The 23,048-nt window shown below is 39.6% G+C and overlaps 3 protein-coding genes and 1 long non-coding RNA gene across 14 annotated transcripts in view; 2 read left to right on the forward strand and 2 right to left on the reverse strand.

Annotated features, from left to right (window-relative positions):
- Positions 1 to 17,655, reverse strand: part of LOC114875827 — a 34,290-nt gene extending 16,635 nt beyond the window's left edge. For 2 of the 5 annotated variants that reach the window (XM_046288549.1, XM_046288550.1), the window contains exon 1: positions 2,800 to 4,128. The gene's annotated coding sequence lies outside the window, so the exon portion shown is untranslated. Of the gene's footprint in view, positions 1 to 748; positions 1,534 to 2,085; positions 2,181 to 2,799; positions 4,129 to 17,569 lie in introns of those variants that run through there. The other 3 variants (XM_046288554.1, XM_046288552.1, XM_046288556.1) reach the window with 3 other exon arrangements.
- On the forward strand, positions 6,216 to 12,521 carry LOC114875833 (J domain-containing protein). 4 transcript variants are annotated; one of them, XR_003789291.2, is made up of 6 exons: positions 6,224 to 6,435; positions 7,103 to 7,604; positions 9,123 to 9,224; positions 9,375 to 9,491; positions 9,722 to 10,502; positions 10,815 to 12,521. XR_003789291.2 is itself a non-coding variant. In XM_046288571.1 (5 exons), exons 2-5 carry the CDS (start codon positions 7,521 to 7,523, stop codon positions 9,941 to 9,943), a joined length of 480 nt encoding a protein of 159 aa, XP_046144527.1. In that variant the 5' UTR covers positions 6,216 to 6,435; positions 7,103 to 7,520; the 3' UTR covers positions 9,944 to 12,521. The 4 variants fall into 4 exon arrangements, 2 of the variants coding, with proteins under 2 accessions (XP_046144527.1, XP_029042414.2); XR_003789292.2 differs by having other exon boundaries at positions 11,435 to 12,521; XM_046288571.1 differs by having other exon boundaries at positions 6,216 to 6,435; positions 9,767 to 12,521.
- A 685-nt stretch (positions 17,656 to 18,340) lies between the features above and the next one.
- LOC114875837 overlaps positions 18,341 to 23,048 on the forward strand; it is a 53,116-nt gene continuing 48,408 nt past the window's right edge. The window contains exon 1 of the long non-coding RNA XR_003789300.2: positions 18,341 to 18,427. This is a non-coding gene — a long non-coding RNA (uncharacterized LOC114875837). The remainder of the gene's footprint in view (positions 18,428 to 23,048) is intronic.
- The window catches only part of LOC114875829 (prolyl 4-hydroxylase subunit alpha-2), an 84,423-nt gene continuing 80,598 nt past the window's right edge, over positions 19,224 to 23,048 (reverse strand). For all 4 annotated transcript variants that reach the window (XM_029186565.2, XM_046288540.1, XM_029186566.2 and 1 more), the window contains 7 exons: positions 22,467 to 22,634; positions 20,798 to 20,970; positions 20,452 to 20,718; positions 20,140 to 20,364; positions 19,997 to 20,062; positions 19,767 to 19,932; positions 19,224 to 19,689 (listed from right to left, as the gene is read on the reverse strand). In XM_029186565.2, coding sequence (XP_029042398.1) covers positions 19,595 to 19,689; positions 19,767 to 19,932; positions 19,997 to 20,062; positions 20,140 to 20,364; positions 20,452 to 20,718; positions 20,798 to 20,970; positions 22,467 to 22,634 — 1,160 coding nt within the window. In that variant the 3' untranslated portion in view covers positions 19,224 to 19,594. The remainder of the gene's footprint in view (positions 19,690 to 19,766; positions 19,933 to 19,996; positions 20,063 to 20,139; positions 20,365 to 20,451; positions 20,719 to 20,797; positions 20,971 to 22,466; positions 22,635 to 23,048) is intronic.

The following is a 23,048-nucleotide window of genomic DNA, read 5'->3' on the forward strand; positions in this document are numbered from 1 at the left end:
ATTCAATTTCCTACATACGCACTGAAAAGAGTATTCTTAAACAAAGCTGCCTATTTCTCTCCGATTTTTTCCCCGCCATTCAATCAATCAATCAATCAATCAATCAATCAATCAATCAATCAATCGCTTGCCGAACGAGTCGATCAATTTTCAGCGATAACCACAGCAAAACGGAATTCTGTCGCGTAGGCGGCAGATGGAAGCGAAAACGCAAAAGAAAAGAGAGATTTTTTTTTCAAGGTGCGATTCGTTGCACCTCGATTCGATGCTTGCCAACCCCATACGCTTTCCGAGAGCGTTTCATTCATCGCTGAAAATACGCTAGAATATTATATTTAGAGCGAACGGTGCAGGGAGACGCGTGTCGCGCGACAACCACGACAGGTTTATGGTGTTCGGACGGGGTGGTAAAGGGGGATGCGATGGATCGAGTAGATACCGTTTCATTCATGTTTTATCGGGATATTGGCGCGAGATCTTGGAACTCTCCTACATACTAGATATTCACTTCCCATCTTCTCGAGCAATGAAACATTCGTTCAAATTCCATTTGCAACACGGAAACAACGATATCATCGTAAAATCAATGGATTAATCGATAAGTAATCAGTCATTCATCCCGAAATCCATCAAACTAATGAAAGTCTATGCAACCGAAATTGATTTCCCTAAAAATTCCCTCCAATTTCATTTACAAGCCACGGAGAACAATATCACCGTGATAGTCGTGGTTTAATTGAAAAATTACCAGGCATTCACCGCGGAATCCATCAATCTAATCCAACTGTATGTAATTGAAATTCATTTCCGTGAAAATTCGTTCGAATTCCTTGGGCAAGGTGCTCGAGGCTCGCGAGTTACTCTCTGGTTGTTGCTGCAATCAGATTTGTCGCTATTTTCGTGCGGCTTCCGACGAAGATGAAGAGAGGTGAGCTTGCCAGGAAAGGATGGACGAGGAGAACGATAGAAAGAGAGACTGTCGGCTTATCGTTCCCATGAAAGCTCGAGCACGTTCTGATTTACTCCCCTGTCCAAATGGATCAGCTGATGGGACGAATCACGTTGCTGCGATGCATGAATTGTCTCCTATTCGTTGCGACAACGTTTTCACCGACTTCTTTGCGATTCTTCCTTCGCTTTCGAGAAACATTTCGTAGAAAGACGTCTTCGTTGCTCCTTTGTTTAGATCGATAATTATCGTTTTCCTGTATGTATTAACTTACAAGGTGGTCCACCACTTTAAGTAAGCTTTCAATTGAAACCTTCATTGGACCACTGAAAGTAAGGAAGACTTTCGATTGACAAGATACTATGTACTTGTTTTTTTATTAACGTTATTGAGACTGTCATCTTTTAATGGTGTTTTTGATGTCTCCGTTATATTATCGTTGTGGTCATTGCTGTCATTTTATACGATTATTACTGTTAACCTCGTGATCACTATAATCGGTTCTTTCATTTCGATCATTACTACTCGCCATTTCTGTTATTTTTCATCATCCGTACAATTGTATGTTTGGAAACTTTTATCTAATAATATGTAATAACATTTGTGTTATAACGAACAAAGGAAGATGGCACGCGTGCACTCGTTGAAGTAGAAGGAATAATAGTGTTCGAAGAAAGGGCACGGTTTGTTCATTTACATAGCTCCGTAGTAATTAATTTAGAGGAACGATCTTGAGTAAAAGTTAACGCGAGCACACCCCTTCGAAAGGGAAGAGCACGTGCATCGCCGGATGCACTGCTTTTTTCATCGTCCATAACAGCAGGTGCATCGCGTACTTACGTAGGTATTGCTACACACGAGTTAAATGCAGTTCAGCTTGACCCGGCAGCGATCGACGAACTTCATTTTCACCTTGAGGCAAAAATAAAATAGAACGTAGAAAATGGCGTAGAACGCCGCTTCGAATATTCTTCACGCAAATATGTTTTAGCGAAAATTGCTGTTTACGTCGAGGCCGATGCATTTTATGCACGTTGCAAATTTTTACCTTTCTCTCAAGTAAAACACTCGAGATTCATAGAACTCTATAGTAAATGTTAAGAAATTTACAAATAATTAAATAAGTGCTGACTTACTGATGAGACCGTCGAGTCGCAATCAGCGTTAATCAACCCTTCCCATTTCTTTACGTAACACCAATTCGATGATCCTATTTCCGAGCGTGCACTTGAAGCTTCTACCCTTCGTGACACTCGGACGAAATGTAGAAAATCCGAAAGAATTATATAAAACGTACAGAAATATAACTCGCATCGAGGTCGGTAGCGAGGTACGAACGAAACGATTTCGCGTATAACGTTCGAGCGTCTGGTTAGGTTCGGCTGTCAGGTTCGATCTATTAATATACACTGCGAGCTGCCTGCCTAATTCCTAATGGAATATTCGTACAGATTTCTCGATGCGGACGCCTTAAAAGTACTCCATGCTGGATCATACGTGATGAAAAGCTGCCCGATTACGACACGTTCAACCATTCGAAAAACAACCATTCGAATGACTGAACTAGAGACAACTAGGTTGGTGAATATTGCATGTGCATGAACGAACACGCAATGTGACATTTATCGATGCAACACCGGTTCCATCAGCTGATCGTCCACGTGTTCCGCGAATCATTACGAATAATCTTCCCTTAAAACAAAATCGCGTTCTATGTAGTTTTGTTGAGCTAGGAAATTGTTTCGCTTATTGAACACCGACGAAAATAAACCCGGTTTAAAGTAATATCAAATCATCAACATTCTTCTTGGAATTGATAAAAAGTGCTTCTCAAAGGGTACAAGTCTTACCTTCAATCTTCTCCCGATGATTGGTTAAATTTATTCCATATGTCCATTCTTCTTTGAATATCTCCTTTTGACGATTCCCTTTTCTTTCTGATGGCGTCTCGGATCGACAAGTTAGCAGAGTCTCGAAACGTGCAATTAATCAATGGAGACGTAGTTTCTTCGAAAACACACTTGGAGTTACAGATGTTTTTATCCGTCTGAAGGCAGGGAAGGAAGTTATGAAAGGTAGCATTATTCGTACGTAACGAGACCCTTTCGATAACACCCCTTTTTACCGCAATTTTTTGCGCGTGAAATTGAAGCACACTTTCGCGTTGTTCGTTGAAACAACGTTAAACAATGTTATAGATAATCTTTGTTGTATCCTGAAAAATTTGTCGAAGGCTCCTGTGTGTCGTTTCCTAATTCCCCTCGCGAACTTCCCAAAATGGCTCAGCCAAATTCTTTCGCGAAGACCTTCGAACTGCTATCTTTAGAGGGATCGGCCTCCAAACTTCTATTCAAACGAATCCGAAATCGAATCACGCCGGAATGCTTATATGTTCGATGACATTGTCATCGACAGAATTTTAAGAGGAAACGAACCCCAATTTGTTGTACACCGGAAGACTCATCTCCTTCATCTAACTTCGTCTTCAAATTGCAGGAATCTTTCTGTCTAACTCTTCTCATCGGTACTTTTTCTCTCTGAATGCAAATAAGCCTCCAAACTGACTCTTGACTTCCCACTGGGTTTTTTATTTGACCCACATTTGAAAAATTCATTCCAGGTTACATCGATTTCCATTAACTACGATTTTAAATCCTTCCACCGAGCCTTTCGTTCTTTCAACGTAGATAATTACAATTGCTACTGTTTCTGACGAAGTTTCTGAAAGTTTCTGTTCAATCCTGTAAGTTTCCAGATGACTCTTGGCCGCATTGTTCTCCTTTCGATGCAAGCAAGCTTCGAGACTTTGTCTATTCAAATTGACCCTTAACCTTTTGTTTCATTTCCAATTGCATCAATATCCAGCAATAAATCTTTCCATTGTTCGTCATTATTTTGACTCGGCTGATTACAATTAGTACGATTGGTCAGTCATTTCCTTTGAATGTAAATAAATTTCGAGCCTCTATCTTTATCCAAACAGACCCTCAACCTTTTATTTGACCCAGATAGGAAAAATTCGTTCTCATTGTCAGTAGCATCAATTTCCAGCGGCGACAATTCCAAATCCTTCCATCGAGTATAGTAATTAGAATTGAATACCCCGAGCGGAATATCTGCGATCCAATTTCCCGTGACACAGTTTTCCACGAATAGGTCTGTCGCGTTGCAGGTGCGAGCGGAAGAAGGGCGTTTTTCCAGGCGTTTGAAAGCGTTTGAAAGCGTTTGAAAGGCTGGCGGTGCGCGGGCTCGAGCTGGAAGAGAAGCGCACGCAAGCACGGCACAACACTTCACGGAATACTGACAAGTCAGAGCAGAAGAAGAGTCCACGACGATGCCATGTGACCGTCATTCGTGCTCTCCTTCTCTCTTCTCTTCACTGCCACCACCCACGCATCTGGCAATGCCCGAAGAAACGCCCATGTGCGCCAGCTACGTTATTTCCAGATAAACAAGGAGAGAACCTGAAGAAGAGACGGTGCATGCCGGCGAACAAGCGTAAAAGGGAAACCAGGGGTATATTCCTCGAAAGGCGAGCAACACACGCGCGCTTCCACTAAATATAATTACCCGCAACATTCGGTTTCGAACTTTACCTCCTGCCGCGAACCAGCAACGTTAGCTCTTTCAAAAATTATTTCTATCAACCTCTCGTTTCACGAAGGCTAACGCGCAGCAAAATGAAAAAATTATTAATATAAGGAAGAGTACGGTATCGCTAAAGAAATATAGAGATGGTTTTACTAGTAAGTATAAAAGATTGAACATCCCTAGCGAAGAGTAGAGAACAGTCTGATAGAAAATGTATCTGTTAGTTAGTTGTTAGGGTAAGGTTAGTAACGCGCGCGTGCACGCTTGCGTGTCTGTCACGCATCTGCCTACGGAAACAGAGCGGAGCGCGTGTTTCCTCCAGAAGACGAGGGCTACGTTTCCTTTCGAACTAGAACACTGTAACCCTTTCGATGTGTTCCCTCCAACTTGTAATCGGCCAGACGATCCATTCGAAAAATGGAGATTTTTAATAACAGCTGTTGTAACAAAGTTGCACGGTGAACAACCGTCTATCGTTTTTAATGATCGAACCGACAAGCATCGGTAATATCGCTCGCGTTCCGAGCCGAGTAAGACCAAGGAAATTGCAATAAAAAGCTTCAAAATAATGATCCTGGATTGCGATGCACGAAATTATCAAGATGTTCATGGTTTATTCATCTACCTTTATTTATATGAATTCTGTGTTCTATATTTTATTAAAAGATTTAGATTTCTGCTTACGATACGGGTCGTAAATTTGAAGAAATAAATTATCAGGAAAAAGCAAGTTTAAATTTGGCAAGACAACAAGAGTTTACAAGACTGACTAAAGTCTAAAAGTAGGAATGATTTATTGGTGGTAGCTGGTGGAGTGTCGCGTTACGAGGCGTACCTCCATTCTTTCTAAGAGAACAAAACACAGGATGGGAATGGCGAAACGACCAAGCGGTTCTCCTAAATTCGGAGAAACGTTCGTAGCTGACTATGGCACGTGCTGTCACGTGCTGCACACTCGAACGTTGAAAAATGTGACCGTCTATGACCGTCGTTCAGCTTGCCGATTCGCCGAGAAAGAAACGTTGACACTTGGCTGACACGTGTTTCACACGTTTCCGTGCCCGCCTATTCGGTTTCCGGTACTCTCTGCTTATACAAAATTATGCTAAACTTGTATTTGACATTTCAGAAAGTATAGGGTATAGAAGAAGATAAGTTCGGTTGGGATTAAAAACAAAGGATGGTCGATGGAGCTCCTTATCTCGAGGTTTTCTCGTTTAAAAGCTCCACAGCTTTCCGAGACAATAGTCTTAACAGCTGTGAGCAGAGAGTACCGATAATCAGTGCCGTCTTCAATGGAAACGAGACGAATGCATAATGAACTTACACACATTCAGTCACGTTTTGGTGCCTTCTTCTCTCCAACCTCTCCCATAATCCTTAAGAAAAATTTGAATTTCTAATGACGTACGAGCTTGGGGAAGATTATCCGCGAGAAACAAACGTTTCTTTACGCCTTCGTCGTTTCTGCCAATGCGTTCGACGAATTTAATAGAATTTATTCTGTTTTTCTTAAAAGATGCGACGAGACGATCTTTGTTTCGTTAATCGAAACAACTGATCGACAGAGACGCGTTCGGTGCAAAGCTAGCAGTAGCACGTGACTGAGATCTATAGATCTGGATCACTCGGTCGGTAAAGTAGCGAGGCAAGGTTCGAGGTCACAGAGACGCAAGTGAAAGCCACAAGCCTCTGGAATATCCCGTAAAATCAAGACGCAGTATTCGTCGACATCGATTCTAGTCGACTGTGTTTCACGCGGTTACAGAGTGTTCTTAGAAATTACATTCTTGTAAACAACTTACAGAATCAAGGAAAAATTAAACAGGAAATTTTCTTCCACTCTAATGCAACTTTACAATACAATTTTACATCTGCGAGGAGGGATTGAAACAGTGAGTTCAGAAAATAGATACTTGATTAACATAATCGAATTTTGGAGCTGGTCAAATACGATTATGAAAATGACGCAATGATTCGTATTGCAAACGCGACATGGATTATCGAATTCTACTCGGAGCATGTTAATCAATTGCGACATTCGGTTATTCGTTTAGGGGAATCCATTAAACAGTTGGTTTGATGACGGAAACAAGGATTTCCTGTTTCTGCAAAGATATCTCCTGTTTAAATTTGCTCGTGATCTAATAGGAATAATACAGTTCGTTGTAAATTTACAAATTTCATGATTAATCACTTTTACAATTTATGTTGTTTAACATTTTTTTAATCAAAGATACCAATAAGACATGACTTAGTTATTAAAACTTGTTATCGAAAGCGAAAAAAGAGATGAAAAATCTTTGCCATTTATCCCAAGAATATTTTTAGCAAAAAAATTACAATTGACCTCCAAGAATCATCCCTTCAATCGCTAAAGTCGAGCCAATATCTGTATTCTCTAAACGAAAGCCAGACTAGACTACAAATCAAACTTCTCGAATCTGACCGAACAATCGAAAGCTTTTTCTATCGATAAAAAAAGAAAGACCAACCCTCAAGCCCGTTGTCTAAACAAGAAATTGCGTCGAATTTTGACGAAAATACACGTTGACCCAACAGGGAGGACCAGGTGAGAGTGCGCAGGAACATCTCGAAGGAGGGTTACGACGATCGACGGAATCGTCGTTGGTTAGAGAAAGAAAGAGCGAAGGGTGAGGAGAGGGTGATAGCGGCTGGATTGCGCACACGCGAGAAATTTCCCGGGAATCGGGTCTTTCCGGGTCTGCGACACGGTACTCCTTCGTTCGGCTCACTCGAGCGTCCGACGCGCGACACGGCAACAGGTGACCAGGAACAACGCCGCGAAAGATCCTCGAAACGAGCAGAAGGATCAACGGAACCACCAGTGACGAAACGAGATCGAACATCATCAGGATATCCGGTTAGGAGTTCGAACCTCCTGGATTTCACTTGATTCGAGGAAAACAGTTTTCGTCGAAGGGACGATAAAGGTAAAGAGGAGATTTCGAGAGGGAAAATGAGCGTCGAGGACGCCATCAACTATAAGCCCAACGAGGAGGAGGATTACTATGCTCTTCTGTCGTGCGATGAATCCGCGACGGTAAGCTACATTTTCTCATTTCATTCTTGGAACGTTTGCCTGTAAAAATATATGTCCTAAACAAAAATAATGTCTTGCGATATTTAACGTCTTTAACATTGAATATTCAATGAAACGTGACCTCCTAATGGCCCATTATTATCATATTATTTTTATAAAATACTCGTTTAAATTACATTAGTAGAGAAAATCTCTTTTTAATACGCCCAGTTTTTAAACTGAATTCATATCAGAGAAATTTCCTCGGTTTCCAGAAACTTAATCAAAGTAGGAAAAATACTTGTGACGGAAGAGAAAATAAAAGGAAACTCGAAGTGACCTTTTGCTGTGTGTATTACTTCTAAGTATCATTTACGTGTATTACGTAAAACTTCAAGTTTCCTCAACACTCATAATAGGTAGCATAATTTACTTTTATATTCTCACGTCGCTTATATCCATGAATTGCACCAAATACGTACAAAGAATAAAAAGGATGAAAGGTTTATTGTTGGATCTCGTTTGTTATCGTTCAATCATCTTTTCATTGTGCGTTACCTACTATTTTTGTTATTTTCTATTACACATTACACGGAGCTCCATGCATGTTTAATCGGGTGTACAGATTTAATATGCTTTCTGAAGTTATGCCGAGTTAATTAGCTTCACCGTTGAGCGCGTCACAGAGGGATAATTGCATCAGCGTCGGGCACAACATTAATTAGCACTTTGGCCGAACTTCTCGATTAACATCGATCACAGCTGACACGACTGTCAATTAACTTGACAAAAATACGTCGCTTTTTCAACCGTTCACCATTGAAAACCCGATTGTATTATTAGAATTACACCGTGTCGATTAATACATCGTCATTAAATTTGCATAAAAGTCATTGCTGACCCTTCCTAAGGATTTATGCCATCGGTCAGCTTGTTTTTTCCCCCGATGTCGATCGCACAGGATCTTCTAAAAATAAACGTTTGTCGCTTTAAATAAAAAGCTGTGGGGGTTAATGAGTGATCGTGTTTGCCTGTTTACCGATGGCCTGTCTCTCGCCTTGCTGCTCCATTAAGAAACTCTACTCCCATTAGGCAAATTTATTAAATTGCCTGGCAAATATCACTCGTTTCCATTAACTCGAGAAACTGACGATAAGGGTGAATATCCCTCTCGATTATCGCGCTCGCAAACACCGTGGAAAATGAAAAGTGGAAACACGTCTTCTTCTTAAAGACATTAATTTCAAATTTTTACATTAAATTTCACACGATCCCCATGTGAACAATAGAGAAATCATATTACGACCCCGGGGGAATTCAATGGGCAAACACAATATAGACAGAAATGTGTTGTGTATTTGGTTGAAATAAAAATTACCCCGTTGTAGCAGCAGTCCCTGAGGGATCGATAGATTTCTATAGAAAGGAAAAGCGAGATAAATGTAATTTTGGAAAAGGGTCGACGTACGAAATAATTCTGCATTCGTCATATCAGCGCTAGTGCTAAAAGTCTGACGAAAAGACGATTTAATGTTTCAGGTGGAACAAATCACAACAGAATACAAGGTTCTAGCGCTTCAGTATCACCCGGATAAAAACGAGGGAGACAAGGAAGCTGAAAAGAAATTTCAGCAGTTGAAGGTTCGTTCGATCTATTCCTTCGTAGTGGACTCGATTGGAATGATTCATCGAGAAATTAAATTGCTCTGTTTTTACACCGGTTTACCTTGTAATTACGATCAAATGTATCCACTCGTATCCATGATCGTATCGCGATTTTTTTTCTCGCAGCACGCGAAAGAGGTTCTCTGCGACCCTGAGCGAAGAAGCAACTACGACAAGTGGAGGCATAGCGGAATCGCAATTAGCTACAAGCAGTGGCTTGGGATGAAGGATAACGTGCAGCAAGTGAGTAAAATTGATAAAAAAACCCTTTGGAATCCATTTAAATGAAGACGGTAAGACGACTCTGGTGGGAAGTCGTGTGAGAAATTTCTTGGCGCAAAATGTGAACGACACGAATTTCTTTAGAGAAAGGAAAAAAATAGTTTGCCCTTGTTATAAATTAAGCCAGAAATTTCTCGCACGATAGGAAAAAGAGAAAGAATATTGAGAGAGGGGAATATGATACCTCGTAGTCGATGCATTGGAGCACACCGAAGACGAAGGATCGCATGCTGCAGGACACTTCCGGCGATGCAGCTGGTTCATCGGGCCAAGGAAAGGTGCAGCCACCGAACGCACACAGAAGAGCCTCAGAGGGTGGTGCGAACATCTACTACGGAGCTCGTCGCGATCTCGGTTGGGATTCCGAGGCACCGAGCGAGGTTGTAAACAAGTTTCGTAATTATGAAATCTAAGAAGAGACCCGCGTGTAAGCGGGGTCCGAACCGGTAGGACCAACAGTCACGCGCTCTCTCTGTGTTTACCTTGATATTCGAAGCATATCGAACAGGAATACGAGAAACAGCCAGCACAAACCTGTAATAATAACAACACACTGTCTCAATGTAAACCGATGATCGTTCGTCATTGTCCAACCGAGATGCAACGCAAGAGGATCGAAGGTTTCTTCTATGAGAAATTTACACCAACGAGAGATATACTTTGTTCATTTTTATTTTCAACCCATTGTTTATAGAAAATTTCAAATCAGTCTAGGAATGAAATAAGAGAAGATACGATGTTCCTGTCGATCCTAGTTTCGATGGAAGACGGTACGTAACAGGATAACTCGTTTAAAGTTCGAAAGGAGAAACGAGGTCGGAAAAGTCTGAAGAGCGTGATGGAAATAGTTTCGATGGTTCGGGAAAAGATTCTCCAAGAGGGAATTTTGAAGGAAGAATAGTGCCACGATCGGTTGGACAGTGTTTTGATATCGTGTCGAGGGAGGAGCTGATTCCACAAAGGGATCCAGATGTAAGGGAATAACTAGTTGTTTCTACTATACTGTTACTCGAAGTAGAATACTTAAGTGGTTCAGTGTGAGAATTTTCTTTCTTAAATGTCGTGGATACTGTTAAGAATTTAAGGTAAAAATTTTTAAAGTTCACTTTTCTATTTATAATCGTCATCTTGGAGAAGTCGAAGATAAAGAAATTTTTTTTGAATTTTTAAAAAGTTCCATCATCGATATTTTTATGAAAATTTCAGTGATTCAACGTTTATCACCACTTAAGTAGTTCTCCCATTGTCGAGTAGCTAGAAAAAATAAGTAACTCGTTGTTTCAGCATTGAGTACTTTTCAGTGGAACACTTGAACGGTTTACGCGTCGCATGGTTTTCGTTGTTAAAGATATCGAGGATAGATAGGAAACGTGTTTTCGATGAAAATGGAAGATTTCGTCGAGTTACATAAAACACAAGAGGAACAAGATAAACCGTTTAAGCGCAGATGTTCCACTGTTGAGCGAATCGATGACGGCGCACTTGTACCTGTGTCAAACGCCAAGTACATATATGTACATGTACCTACATACATGTATATCGTTTTTTCTCGACGATACTTGAATGTTTGAAACCTCAAACCTCATAGCCTCATAGATTTCGTACCCATCCTTTTTCTACGTTATCCATCAACCCTTTCGCTGAGAAAATACTTTATTAATATTATTTCACGCGTTACGTATACCTACTGTTTTTCAAATTTGAAAAATTTAGCTGAAACTTTCGCTATCCATAATTTTGAGACTCTGGAGCCCAAATATCCTAAACGTGTAGAAAAGGGTTGATGATATTCCAGATTTATTTCACCGTCATTCATAATCGGTAGAATCCCAATCACAACAGCGAGTTACATCGTTCGAATTGTTTCCGATGTGTCGCGTTTACCGTGATCTTTTTTCCTGTAGACTGCACGAAAGATCATCGGGTAGATAGCGATAGTCAACGATGGATTTTTGTAACGCACCTGTCACGTCATTGGTGTACCTATCGCGTAATTAAGACACCTAGGCGGTACCGGCTAACGATTGGTACACCAAAAATAGCAGCAGTCGACTGGTGTGTATCGATGTGACCTTTTCGATATATTAGTTCTCTAAGGCTCGAAGCTGTGGCTTAACGATTAATACCGTGTCACCCTGAAAACACGTTTCTCGTCTATCGATGTTGCATTTTTTTACCCATCAATCCGTTGCCATTACTTTTTTGCCAAATCATCCTTCGATACAATCCGTGAATGTGCTATCGGTACATGAAAATATTCGTATTTTCTTGGAAACTCAATTTAGATCCTTCGCACAGTTTAGACGAAAAATTGGATGATTCGAAGAAAAATGAACAGCAGTTTCGATGATAGGAACAATTACACGCCGCGATGGGAAGCAAATTAGAGATATAAAAGTATATAAAATTTTAACGTTTAGAAGTCGAGAACGAGTTCGACCAATTACATCACACTACCCGTGCATCTGTCTTTTGCGAACGAAATTTCTGAAACATCTTGTATGTACGTGTGTGTCCCACATCTATATTTTTCTAGACGCGTCTGCGAATTCCGCCTCGCGGAACAATGTACCTTCTATCTATTTATTATTTACGCGCGATCGACCTATTGATAATATCGCGCATCCGAGGAGGAAATTTGGAAACTCCTTTTTCGTTGTGATCTATGCAACCAGCATGAAATTTAACGCCCTTGTAATTTTAACAGCACAGAATATGATTGACGAAATCATTAGCAACGTTAATCTTCTCCTTGAAAGATTTCATTACGGATTACGTGCCACGCATTGATGAAAATCGATCGTTTCACTCCTCCTCGCGAACGTGTGAGTCTATGTTATGTGCGTATAAATAAATATATAAATATATAATATAAATATACATATGTAATGTATAAAAAAATATATAAATATATATATTCGTCACGCGCTGGACGACGCGACGGTATGTACCTATGCGATTAAAGATTCAATAAATGTGTTTAATTAAGAACAGTTTACTTCGTAGATTCGTTATCGTGCATGTACAAAATTTCAGTTATTAATTAATGTATTTTAATCTCTTAGCAAAGTTAGTCATTTCGAATTACCCTCGTTCGTTCGTTTCCTAATTCAATTATTTTTCTACCTGCTCCCATGAGAATTAACGTACCTGTAGAAGGATGACACACGTAGTTAGGAAAGAAAACGAGGGTCTAATACTTGCTAAAACGCTCCACGTTCAAAGGAATTAACTTGGAATGAATACGTGTCAACAAAGCTCGCGCGTAGTTTGTTCGACACAAAGAATCGATGCGAGCAAATTGGAAAATAGTAAGTGGAAAAACTGTAATGGAATTGGACGTGTATAACCATGGAACAATGGAGAGTCGCGATCCTTTGTCATCGTGAAACTTTCCCTATCTCTTGGAACACATTCAGAGGCAATGTTATGCGTGGCCTAATTTGTTACACGCGAAACTTAACGCCGTTTGTTCGATGAGTATTCATTTCGCGTTATCCTTCACGGACGAAGGAAGATACATCCTTTCATTCAGCGCGTCTCTTTTCACGGTGAACTCGAACGGAAACGACCACGCGGTTATAAGCTGCTTCTACTTTTCTGGATAATTAACGCGTTAAATGTCGCGGTGAAAATAGATTTATATGAAAATAATGTCCAGCTCTGGTGTCTGGTGTATCTATTTTGTTAACTCGATGCGGTCACGTCGCCCGTGAACTATCTTCGCGAATAAAAGGATCACAAACAGCAGGTTCTCGTTAGATAAACGGCCGAAATTGTCGAGAAATCCTTGAAGCGCGAAACGAATGTCTCGCTCCAGTTCCCAATCATCCGCCGCGCCGGCTGTACATACAATATTCCATATTGGGAAAACAAAATGCTTCGTCGTAAGTTGCCAGGGGTAGACTTCCCGAAACGGTTCACGAAATAAAATAATAATCAATCAATACACCTAATTCCGTTCGGTCTGTTATTTTGGCTAGATTTAAACCTGATCGATGAGAAGCGTGAAAATGGAGCCACTCGTTTTTTATATCGACCAAGATTTCGTAAGCAACTAACGTTACGCGATCACCTAACTTGTGCTTGGTCGTTTCCAAACTATTCAACTGGATTAAATTAAAGAAGTTTCTTGCGAAACGTGGTGAAATTTCCTTCGAGCACAGCTTTGATAGACGGTAGTTATGAAAGATTCTTAATTACTTTTAATCGCTGTTTCAGAACGACCTCTTTTGCCGATGAAGTATTCCTAAGTTTAATGCGAAAAGAAAAAGAAAAAGAAAAAAGGACCTACACGTTTATTATTAACAGCGTGTACCCAGTTCACTGGGGTATATTTCGAAACGTCTTGCCACGTTTCAGAGAATTACGTTTTCCCCCTGGTTACACAAGATCGCACGAGTACATTTTCCATAAAGCTGTTTCCACCTCTACTGTTCTCTTGTTAACCGATACTAGGGAATAATGCATGGATCGTTTCCACCTGTAGCAAGTCGATGTGTTCATTAACCTGAAATATCAACAGCAGCATTTTCGACGATGTGCAACACGGCAACAGGATCTCGTGCACGGATGCACTTGGAGACCCTTATCGTGAATGCACTCGCCTCGATGGATAGCTCGAGTGGCCGACACGACGGACGTTTGGCCTGCGTTTACCAGATAACCAAAGATCGCTGCCTTTCCATCGCCTCTCTCTATCCACAATATTCGGATTCAACTTTGACCTACCCTATAGAAACGGGATCAAGTTCACCGTGAGATTTAATCAATTCCAGCCGGTACGGTGTTCAAATTTCGGCTTTAATTACATGTAGGGCTGTTTGCAAAATTAACTGGTTAACACGGTTGCACGAGCTTCTATTGAAACTATGGTGAATTGAAAATTCGAAGGATCGTTTCCGGATGTTTTCAGATTCAATGGAATTTAGCGTTTTAAAGTAAATTTCAAGATTAAACGATAAAAACTTTATAGAATTTTTCAACGAATAAATTCATCAAAGTTTTATTCCCTTTTCGTAGACACATGCGGCAATAAAGGTCAATCGGTCGCGGCGAAAGGACATTTTTGCCGATAAATTTGAATTAATGAGAAACTTGCCAGGGGTACGGTTGGTTCAATCGATGATAGTCCCCTGGCGATGGGAAACTTGGTTTTTGTAATTGCATTATGGAAAGTTACGCAGGAATTGCAAGCAGATGGTTAAAAATTTAATAAGGAACTCTGCACAGTGTAATCCCGTTTGCAACGCGCTCTTCTCTTATCTGTGTTTACTTGCTCAAACTCTATGCATCACTAACTAACAGGCATTAAATCTTCGGTATGAAATTACCATAAAACGATGCTATTCTAAATGGGATTATGCCTTAAAGTAGCTTTTTTTAAATGAAACTGTACATCGCCTCCGACCTTTCAAACGAGTTATTGGTATCTATAAAAGCTACAGGGGAGCATTGTGCCAGAAAGGTACTGGAGATTGAGGAAAAAGAGTAATTTCTAAGTTCCAGGGACGCAGGGAACAATTTTTAAGTTCTGTACGTCATCGAATCTCCAGACTCCACTTTTTCTCCCTAACATATCGGTACCTATAAAATATTAAGTAGAACCCAACGTTATAAAAGATTAAATTTAAAGCAATTACTTCTCGGTCGTTAATTAAACTCTAAATTTATTTATGTGATTTGTAAAAGAAAGGGAATCGTTTATAGAGGAATATCCTTTTATTCAATGAAAGCCTTAATTCGAATCGACGGAAATCAGGTTAAAATGTATCAGTTCACGAACAATGCAATTATCAAGAATGTATCTGTGTTGTGTAGAACTGGAACGAACAAGGAGTTCCATTTAACTCGAGATGATTTTCTGTAGCGAATCTATACAATTGGGTTTCATCTATCTGTAAGCAATTCAACGATCGAGAATTGTTCAATATAATAGACTGGGATGATTGAAAAAAAATTCGTTCTCTTTTATTCGTATATCCTTAAAGTAGGTACAATTATTCAGAGAATAAATTTGTATCTACGTTTTATAACAACGAAACGAAAGCTTACAAAATAATCTCCAGAGGTTTCGTAACATCGATTATGTAACATATTACGCAATACGCGTTCTATTAAAGCAATATATGAAATATATTGATAAAAATAACAAAAGTATTTGTCCAATCGATCGGCTACTCTTTTTTTTTTTCATGAAGAGACATGTATTGGCAACGGCATAAATTCTTGTAAAAAAGTGATTCCCGACGCGTATTGGAATTTTTATCGAAACTTCGGTAGAAGTGGAAACTCGAATGAGAAGCAAGTCGAACGAGTGTTCGAACTCGAAGGACGAGCAGCAACTTTAATCCTTGTGCAAATAGAACGAACGCGGCCTCGTCGAGGGAACTCGAGGAAAAAATAAAAAAAGGGATATAACGGAAAAAGGAAAAACTAGATGCAAAGGGAAAGTTTATAAAGCAAGGCACAAAGGAACGTGCTGTAGCTGGAGAAATACGACCAGAAACGGTGAACCTTAAAATTAAATGAAAAAAAAAAATGAAACGCGAACTGAGGTAAGAAAAATGTTTTACGATCTCTAGAGTCATAGCCAGATATTTTCATTTGAAAAACCTTCACATTTTCAATTGAATTTGAAGTCACCTTTGAGTGATTAATTTTCAGTTGGATTCTCTAATGGGATTCGTCCGAATGTTCCACTCTAATGCGTTCTTTTATCACGATTTCCCTCATTTTCCCGACACATTCATCAGACGAAGACTGACAGACTGACTGAAAAGCTCGTAGTCGCTAGTTCACCCACGCTGAGATGAAAAGGTGGATAAAAAAAAGCGTGAATGGAAGCAAAGGGAAGAAGAAGAAACGAAATCATAAGGGCGATGGAGGTTGGTCTGATAAAGCAACGAACGCCACGGAGATAACTCGGTTCATTTTATAGTTATGAAGTTTCACATAATCTTCTAAAGTTTCAATTTTTATTCTCACGTAGAATCATCAGATTTTCGGTTGTATCAGCAATTTGGTGGTATCCTGTAGATTGTAGATTGTTCGCGACTGATATAGATAGACCGTACAAGCAAGGAAAATGGGCGGATACGGATCGATCCAGAGTACCATTCCGTGGGCGTTCGTGCTTCCAATGGGAGAGAAGGAGACGAGGAATCGTCTACGTAACACGGTTTCAATGGGAAATTGCGATCTATGCATGCATTAGGATACCCTGACTCCTGAAAGAGGCTTCGGTGAGAGTCTACTATGCTTGGTGATTAGAGATCCTATTTATCTTGTCATTTCCCCTAGTGAAATCAATTTCTGAGACAATCACGCGTGATCGTGGCCTGGCTCGAATGGTAAATGTCAAAGTTCGCCTTGTAAATTCGAGCTTGAATGAAAAGCTCCGTTTGGCGCAACAACCAGATTTTCCGGTTGACGAAAGTTGGATAACAGGGAGAAATAACAAGATCCTGTTCTTCCTTTAATTTTCTGGTAGCGGGATAACAATGGTATTGATTCAAAAAATTATTCGTTTCAGACTCCTGCATAAAAATAGTAAAATATTACTAAAAAAAACTTTAAAGGAGCATGTCGACTTTTTTGAGTTAATTAAATATTCAGCATCCAATCATTGAGATTTGTAAATGTTTATTGCGTGACATTATCTTATAGCTTATCGATAGAGTAAAGTAACGATCGTTATAAATGAACTGACAGGTTATATGTTACGTAGGAAATACAGTGACTCCATGGCACCGTAGTTTCGCGATTGATCAATTTCGAACAATCGCTGTGAAGTGAACTACTTCAGCCCACTCTACTTAACAATACGATAACAATGAATCGTAACAATGAGCGTTTAACGCTTTATTTGATCAAAACGCAGATTGATTAAGTGTTTTATCAATTTAAAAATCGACATTAAAACGAGCGATATGGTCGTTCGGACGCTTACACGAGTTATGTACATCGTACAGCGTTCATAATTCCCGCCAAAACTTATTTCCTACATGTCAATCGTTATGGATACAAAAATTGCTTACCAATGATGAATTTAACACGGTAGTAGATCTGGAACGATTCCATGAATCCCATCGACTGTTTATCCACGCAAAACTTATTGAAGAATAACCTCTGAGTGTAGCATTGCCAAAGTCGCGAGGATTTGTTTCGATTCAATTAATCACCGTCATTCACAAGTACCGAAAACATCGTAACTCTTCTATCACGTACGCCGTTAATCGTGCACTCTTAAACACAATAGGAAAGCATTTGACGAAGACTAAAGGTACAAACACCGGAATCTTTTCAAACGTCGCACGATTTTGAACAGTTCGCTTAGGTATACTAACACAGTAACTCGGCATCAACGAAAGATTCGATATGATTGGTTGAAAGCTGCTGTTGGTAACGAACGGACCAATCAAAACGTGCCCCTGATCCGCCATGTTGGGCAGCCATCTTTAGAACGCAGTATGTGCTTCAGATTCAAGCCGCACTACTTCGCGTACGTCGTGTGAATTTTCGCGCTTAAAAAAATTAGAAATTTCGCGGAATTTACCGTTTTTAAGTGCGAATTTTAGAATCATCGTGTATATTTGTGACTCCGCGATAAATATAAATCAGTGTTTGCGTTTAAAAGTTTCGAAATTTCTTGTAAACTGAACATACGTGACTTCGTCGAATCTACGCGTCCTTTGTGTTTCCTATTCGACCTTACTCGAGTTCCTCTCCGTACAAATGTGTTTCTCGTGCTTTCTATCTAATTTCGTGCGTCGTATTGAACGACTCGTGAAAACTATTGGCCACTGAACAATTAAAGAGACGCTTGCTAGCTATTGCACACGCACACGCACACACACGAGGATTATGATTCGAGATGAACGGTGGCGATATCTAAGGTACGTACTACGTGATTACTCGAGTATTTTTCTACTTTAATTACTCCAATAGATTTTCCATCCGACAATGACGGATATCTAAGCTCACTAATAACTTCTTACTTAATTCTAAAGTCGGTATCACGATGCAAAAAGACGCGCTTCTCCGTCGGTAAACTCGGTCTCTATCATTCCTCTTTTCTTTTATTTTCTTCCATCTTCTTCCATTTTTACAAGCGATTCGTATACAAGATGTTGGATCTCTAATGAAACGCTTCTCGGCTATTACATATATCGCTACTATTTACAAGAGCACCCTGTTAGCAGGGTGAAACGTGTCGTAGAATAAGGAACGATACTGTTAAAGATTTAGTTAGAATACTCTTTGATGAACACAGGAATGTTCGATTCCATTTTCTTTTATCTTCACGTTAATCGAGTTAATTACTGGGATTAAAATGTTGAGGTTCTTGTGTTAGGTACATATTTTATAGATGCATGGAAAATGGAATCCACCTTGCCAGTACATGCTGTTGAAAGTATGTTTGCATAATCAACGTAAACCTGTAAAAATCTGAATAATCTGTGTGTTAGGAAAGAACTGAAATTGTCAAGGTGGATCACATTTTTCGCAATTACTATTTTATATTTTTTGCCATTTTTTGTATGCAACCACAAGAGTCCCAATTAATACATGAACTGACTGGCTGAAAACGTGCAACTCGTTATTGCTTTAATCTTTAATACGTATATACTATCAGTTATATGCTGCGCGTTTTTGTAAAAATGTTATGCCTAAGAATAATACACGATGAAATGATGAGACGAACAAATATTTTAATAGGATTGAAATTAATCATTTTCCAAAATTTGGAATTCTAATCTAAAGGTGTTCTTATAATGTTCATTAAATGCTGACAGTTTCCTTCTTCCGGATTTGCTTCTCTATCGTTTGACCTCTGTACAAAAATTACAACAGTTCAGTTATATCGTTTCACGTGTTTATTATACTCGTGCCGCAATTTCTCCTTTTCCTCTTACGACGGATAAAACAATGTTCCCTTCCATCGTTGAACGTTAAAACAACACTTTTTCACATTGGCCGTGCATCGTGAACAAAGATAAAAATCCATCCGTCATGTGTTCATTTTTCACTGACATCGTCGATCCGGGTGTCAAGAGATTGATTCAGTGCCTGATATCAGCTTCGTCTGCCGACTGATTTTCAAGAGTGCAAGGCCTGAGAAATTCTTGACCTCTTTCGTGAAGCCATTTGTTCGCCACTGAAATGAAATCCAAAAATTCAATAGACTAGTTCGATTCTCGATAAATTCTAATTTACGTGAACGTGTTGAAATACCCCATTTGGAACCGGTAAGCACCGGACAAGCCGCGTGTCTAGTTTTAAAATCTCCTTCTCCGTTCGGTTTCAAATTGTACCAAAATGCAGCACTGCCTTTCCTAGGCCACAGGGAGATGTTGATCGCCGTGAAAACGGTACCACCGCCTTGTTCTACGTCGCTCATCTAGAGAAACGGTTTAGAAAATTGATATACTGTGCAAGGATTCCTAAGCACGGTTAGTACTTACATAATAGAGAACAGTAGCAATACGATTTCCAGTTCCTAGACTCTTAAACGCGTTCGTTTCCTCTTTCTAAAGATAAATAATGGATTATCTTAATATCACGCGTATCGAGAGTCGCTTAAGGTTTTCAAGCGACGTAAACTCACCCTTGCGAAATCAAAATGTGGCTCGTAATGGCCACCGATACCGTAATTAACCACTTGCAATTCTTCTGCTGTATCTACGGACAAACTTGACATGTGTTCCACGCGTCTGCTCACCGCTGCCACGTGTTTGTGCTCGTGTTCCTGCAGCCAGGCGCTTTTACTAATTCTATAGTTTGCAATCTCTAAGGCACCAGTTTTGTAATTTTGCACCGTAGCACGTTTGAACTGTAGTAAGAAGAAAAATTGATATTTAATAAAGGGGGATAAATATATGTGTATTTACATATAGCGACAATGGGATCAGTTGTATACCCTTGGTTGTGCCATTCTTTTGATCGTTTCAATTTCATCGTCGTATATCACGTTATGGTAAACGACAATCCTCGGGTCCAAGTAGGCTTCTTCCTCCTTCAACGGTGCAATCTTCAAAAACGGAATACCGCGATCGACGTAACGACACTTGAGGTTCTTCTGTATTTCCGGTGGAGTAGAAACTTCCCCGCGACACAGCATCTCGTATCGTTCCCTTTCCGACATTTCGTCCCAGGTTTTCACTTTCTCTTCAACGACCGTAAAGTGCTAGAAAAATAGGAATTAATTGAAAATTGAGAATTGTTTGGAAATAATTTGTATAATTGACGGCGAGGATGTATGTTACTTGAGCGGGTACAGCTGTGTCGTCCTGGCCGTCTTCGCCGCGTTTCTTCTTCGACTGATTCGCCTTGCTCTGAATTTCCTTCTGGTAATAAGCACGGTTGCCTAAGGCTCGTTCGTGGGTTGGTACAAGCTTCAAAAGCTCGTTCGTCATGCTTAAAGCACGTGCCACGTTCCCTACGTACAATAGAATAAATTTCATTAGTAAATCGAGTTAACGTGGCGTCGGTTGTGGCGGCAAGAAGGAAAGGCTACGTGCCGTTATTTACACAATTCGATATTAAATCTCCTCGGAACGAGTAAAACGTTAAATTTCCTATTATTAACGAATCGCTACACTTCTGCTATTCGACGATTTCACGGTGGAAAGGGCCGAGAACGTCAGCGTTTCGACGATCTTCGCCGAAGCGAACGGCAGAGAAAGAGAAAGAGCAATCGAGTCGTAATGCATTCGACGAACTTTTAATGAAGCTTTAAACAAACTAACCGACCGAGCAACTTCAACGTCCGACGACGTAAAATTTGATGGCAATTAAATTCCCTTCCAGTTCTTTCGAATACCTTTTCCCGCGGGCTTGTTTGAAATTGATTTCACGGACATTAAATCTATTTCCACCTTCTATCAGAACTTTGCACGACAACGGGAGTACCTATTGACATTGACGGAGTTTCATTCACGCCCCTATTCGGCCCTTTCTTCTTCCCTTCATTCTTCTTCTTCTTCTTCTTCTTTTTCATTTTCTTTGTCTTTCTTTTATCAGTGTTTTTTCAATATCTTGGAAACTTTCTTCTCTTTCAATAAAGTATTCAAGGATACCGTTTCAACAATTTTTAACCGTTCTATTGTAAATAAAAAACATTTGCATCTCCATGAAATGTGTTTTCAGGTTTCTGGTCGTACGAGTTAGTGCTAGTATAAATTATTACTCTCGGTTTTGTTTTTAATCGTTCCAAATGGAGTTCAACCGCAAAATTATTTACCTTTGTTCGAAACAATTTTAGCTGCTATTTTGCGAGAATAAATATTTCACGAACAATCGGATTTTTAACGAGAAAAACGCGAGCAATCTGTAAATTCTGTAACCTCAGAACAACATCACGGACGCGTTAGTAATTTAGTTTCTAATTTATAACAGTTTCGCTATTGACTTTTTACGGGCCCGTGGAATAATTTTTTATTTTCTCTCACTTTTCTGCTAGCGAATCCGTCGTCCTCATTGTCAGGTCAGCTGAAAACCGCGATGCGATTGTTATTTCAATTTGTTCAACGAACGCTAGCCATCTACATTATTCTCGTAAACTTCTGTTCTAAATCACTAAATCGGCTATGTAAAATCGTAAAACAACCAAAAAACCAAGCGAAACGAATAAATAATATTAAAACAAACGACTTTCTACTATAATACATTTCTCTTGTTTCAGTCGCAAGCTTTTATGTTATTTGCATATCATTTTTCAGATCGTACAATGTAGATTGTTCAATTTTCATATTTAAATGCTTATGAACGCGATGGCATATCGATTACCGAACGTATATAAATCTGTATCAATTAAATGTACATAATTGTATATTTAATAGATCATTTAGATGTTAATCGTATCTTTTAATAGCATATCTTGGGTAATCAATATGCCATTGCATATTGATTACCCAAGATGTAATTGTAGTATACCTTGCATGTACGTTGAGAAGGCTAGGTATTCTAATATATCTGGTTTCGAAGTTGTGGTCGCGTTCTTTTCTTCCTGAAGACGATCCATAGCTTCTTGCATCCACAAAACAGTGTGATAATAATCACGATTGTGATAAGACTGCCGTCCTAGCTCGAAACAATCGCCAGCTGTAAGAGAGTAGAGAAAAATATCTAATTATCATCGTTATGATAATTTTTATTGATAATTTTTGATAATTTTTTTTGAAATAAGAGACCATCGGGGGAAAAAAATTGCTTGGTCCGATTTCGACTTATTCGTGGTGGAAGGATGGTTGCTGGCGTTTGATTGTTCCACGCGTCGGAAGCCCACCCTGTATAATTCATGACTCGATTATCATAATTGCATTCGCAATAACAGCGGAAGATGGAGCGAGCTGTGTTGAAAATTTGAAAGTTAAAATGAAAAAATACAAGAAGAGAACTAAAGCTTCCGTGTTTTTCCAAGTTTCTGGCCCGGTTGAATCGAACGATCCGGAAGGAAGCAAAGTTTTAACGAAACTTTAAGGGTTTCTCAATGCCTCGTTACATATTCCAACCGGC

This window comes from Osmia bicornis, chromosome 2 (genome assembly GCF_907164935.1).
Source record: "Osmia bicornis bicornis chromosome 2, iOsmBic2.1, whole genome shotgun sequence".
NCBI lineage: Eukaryota > Metazoa > Arthropoda > Insecta > Hymenoptera > Megachilidae > Osmia > Osmia bicornis.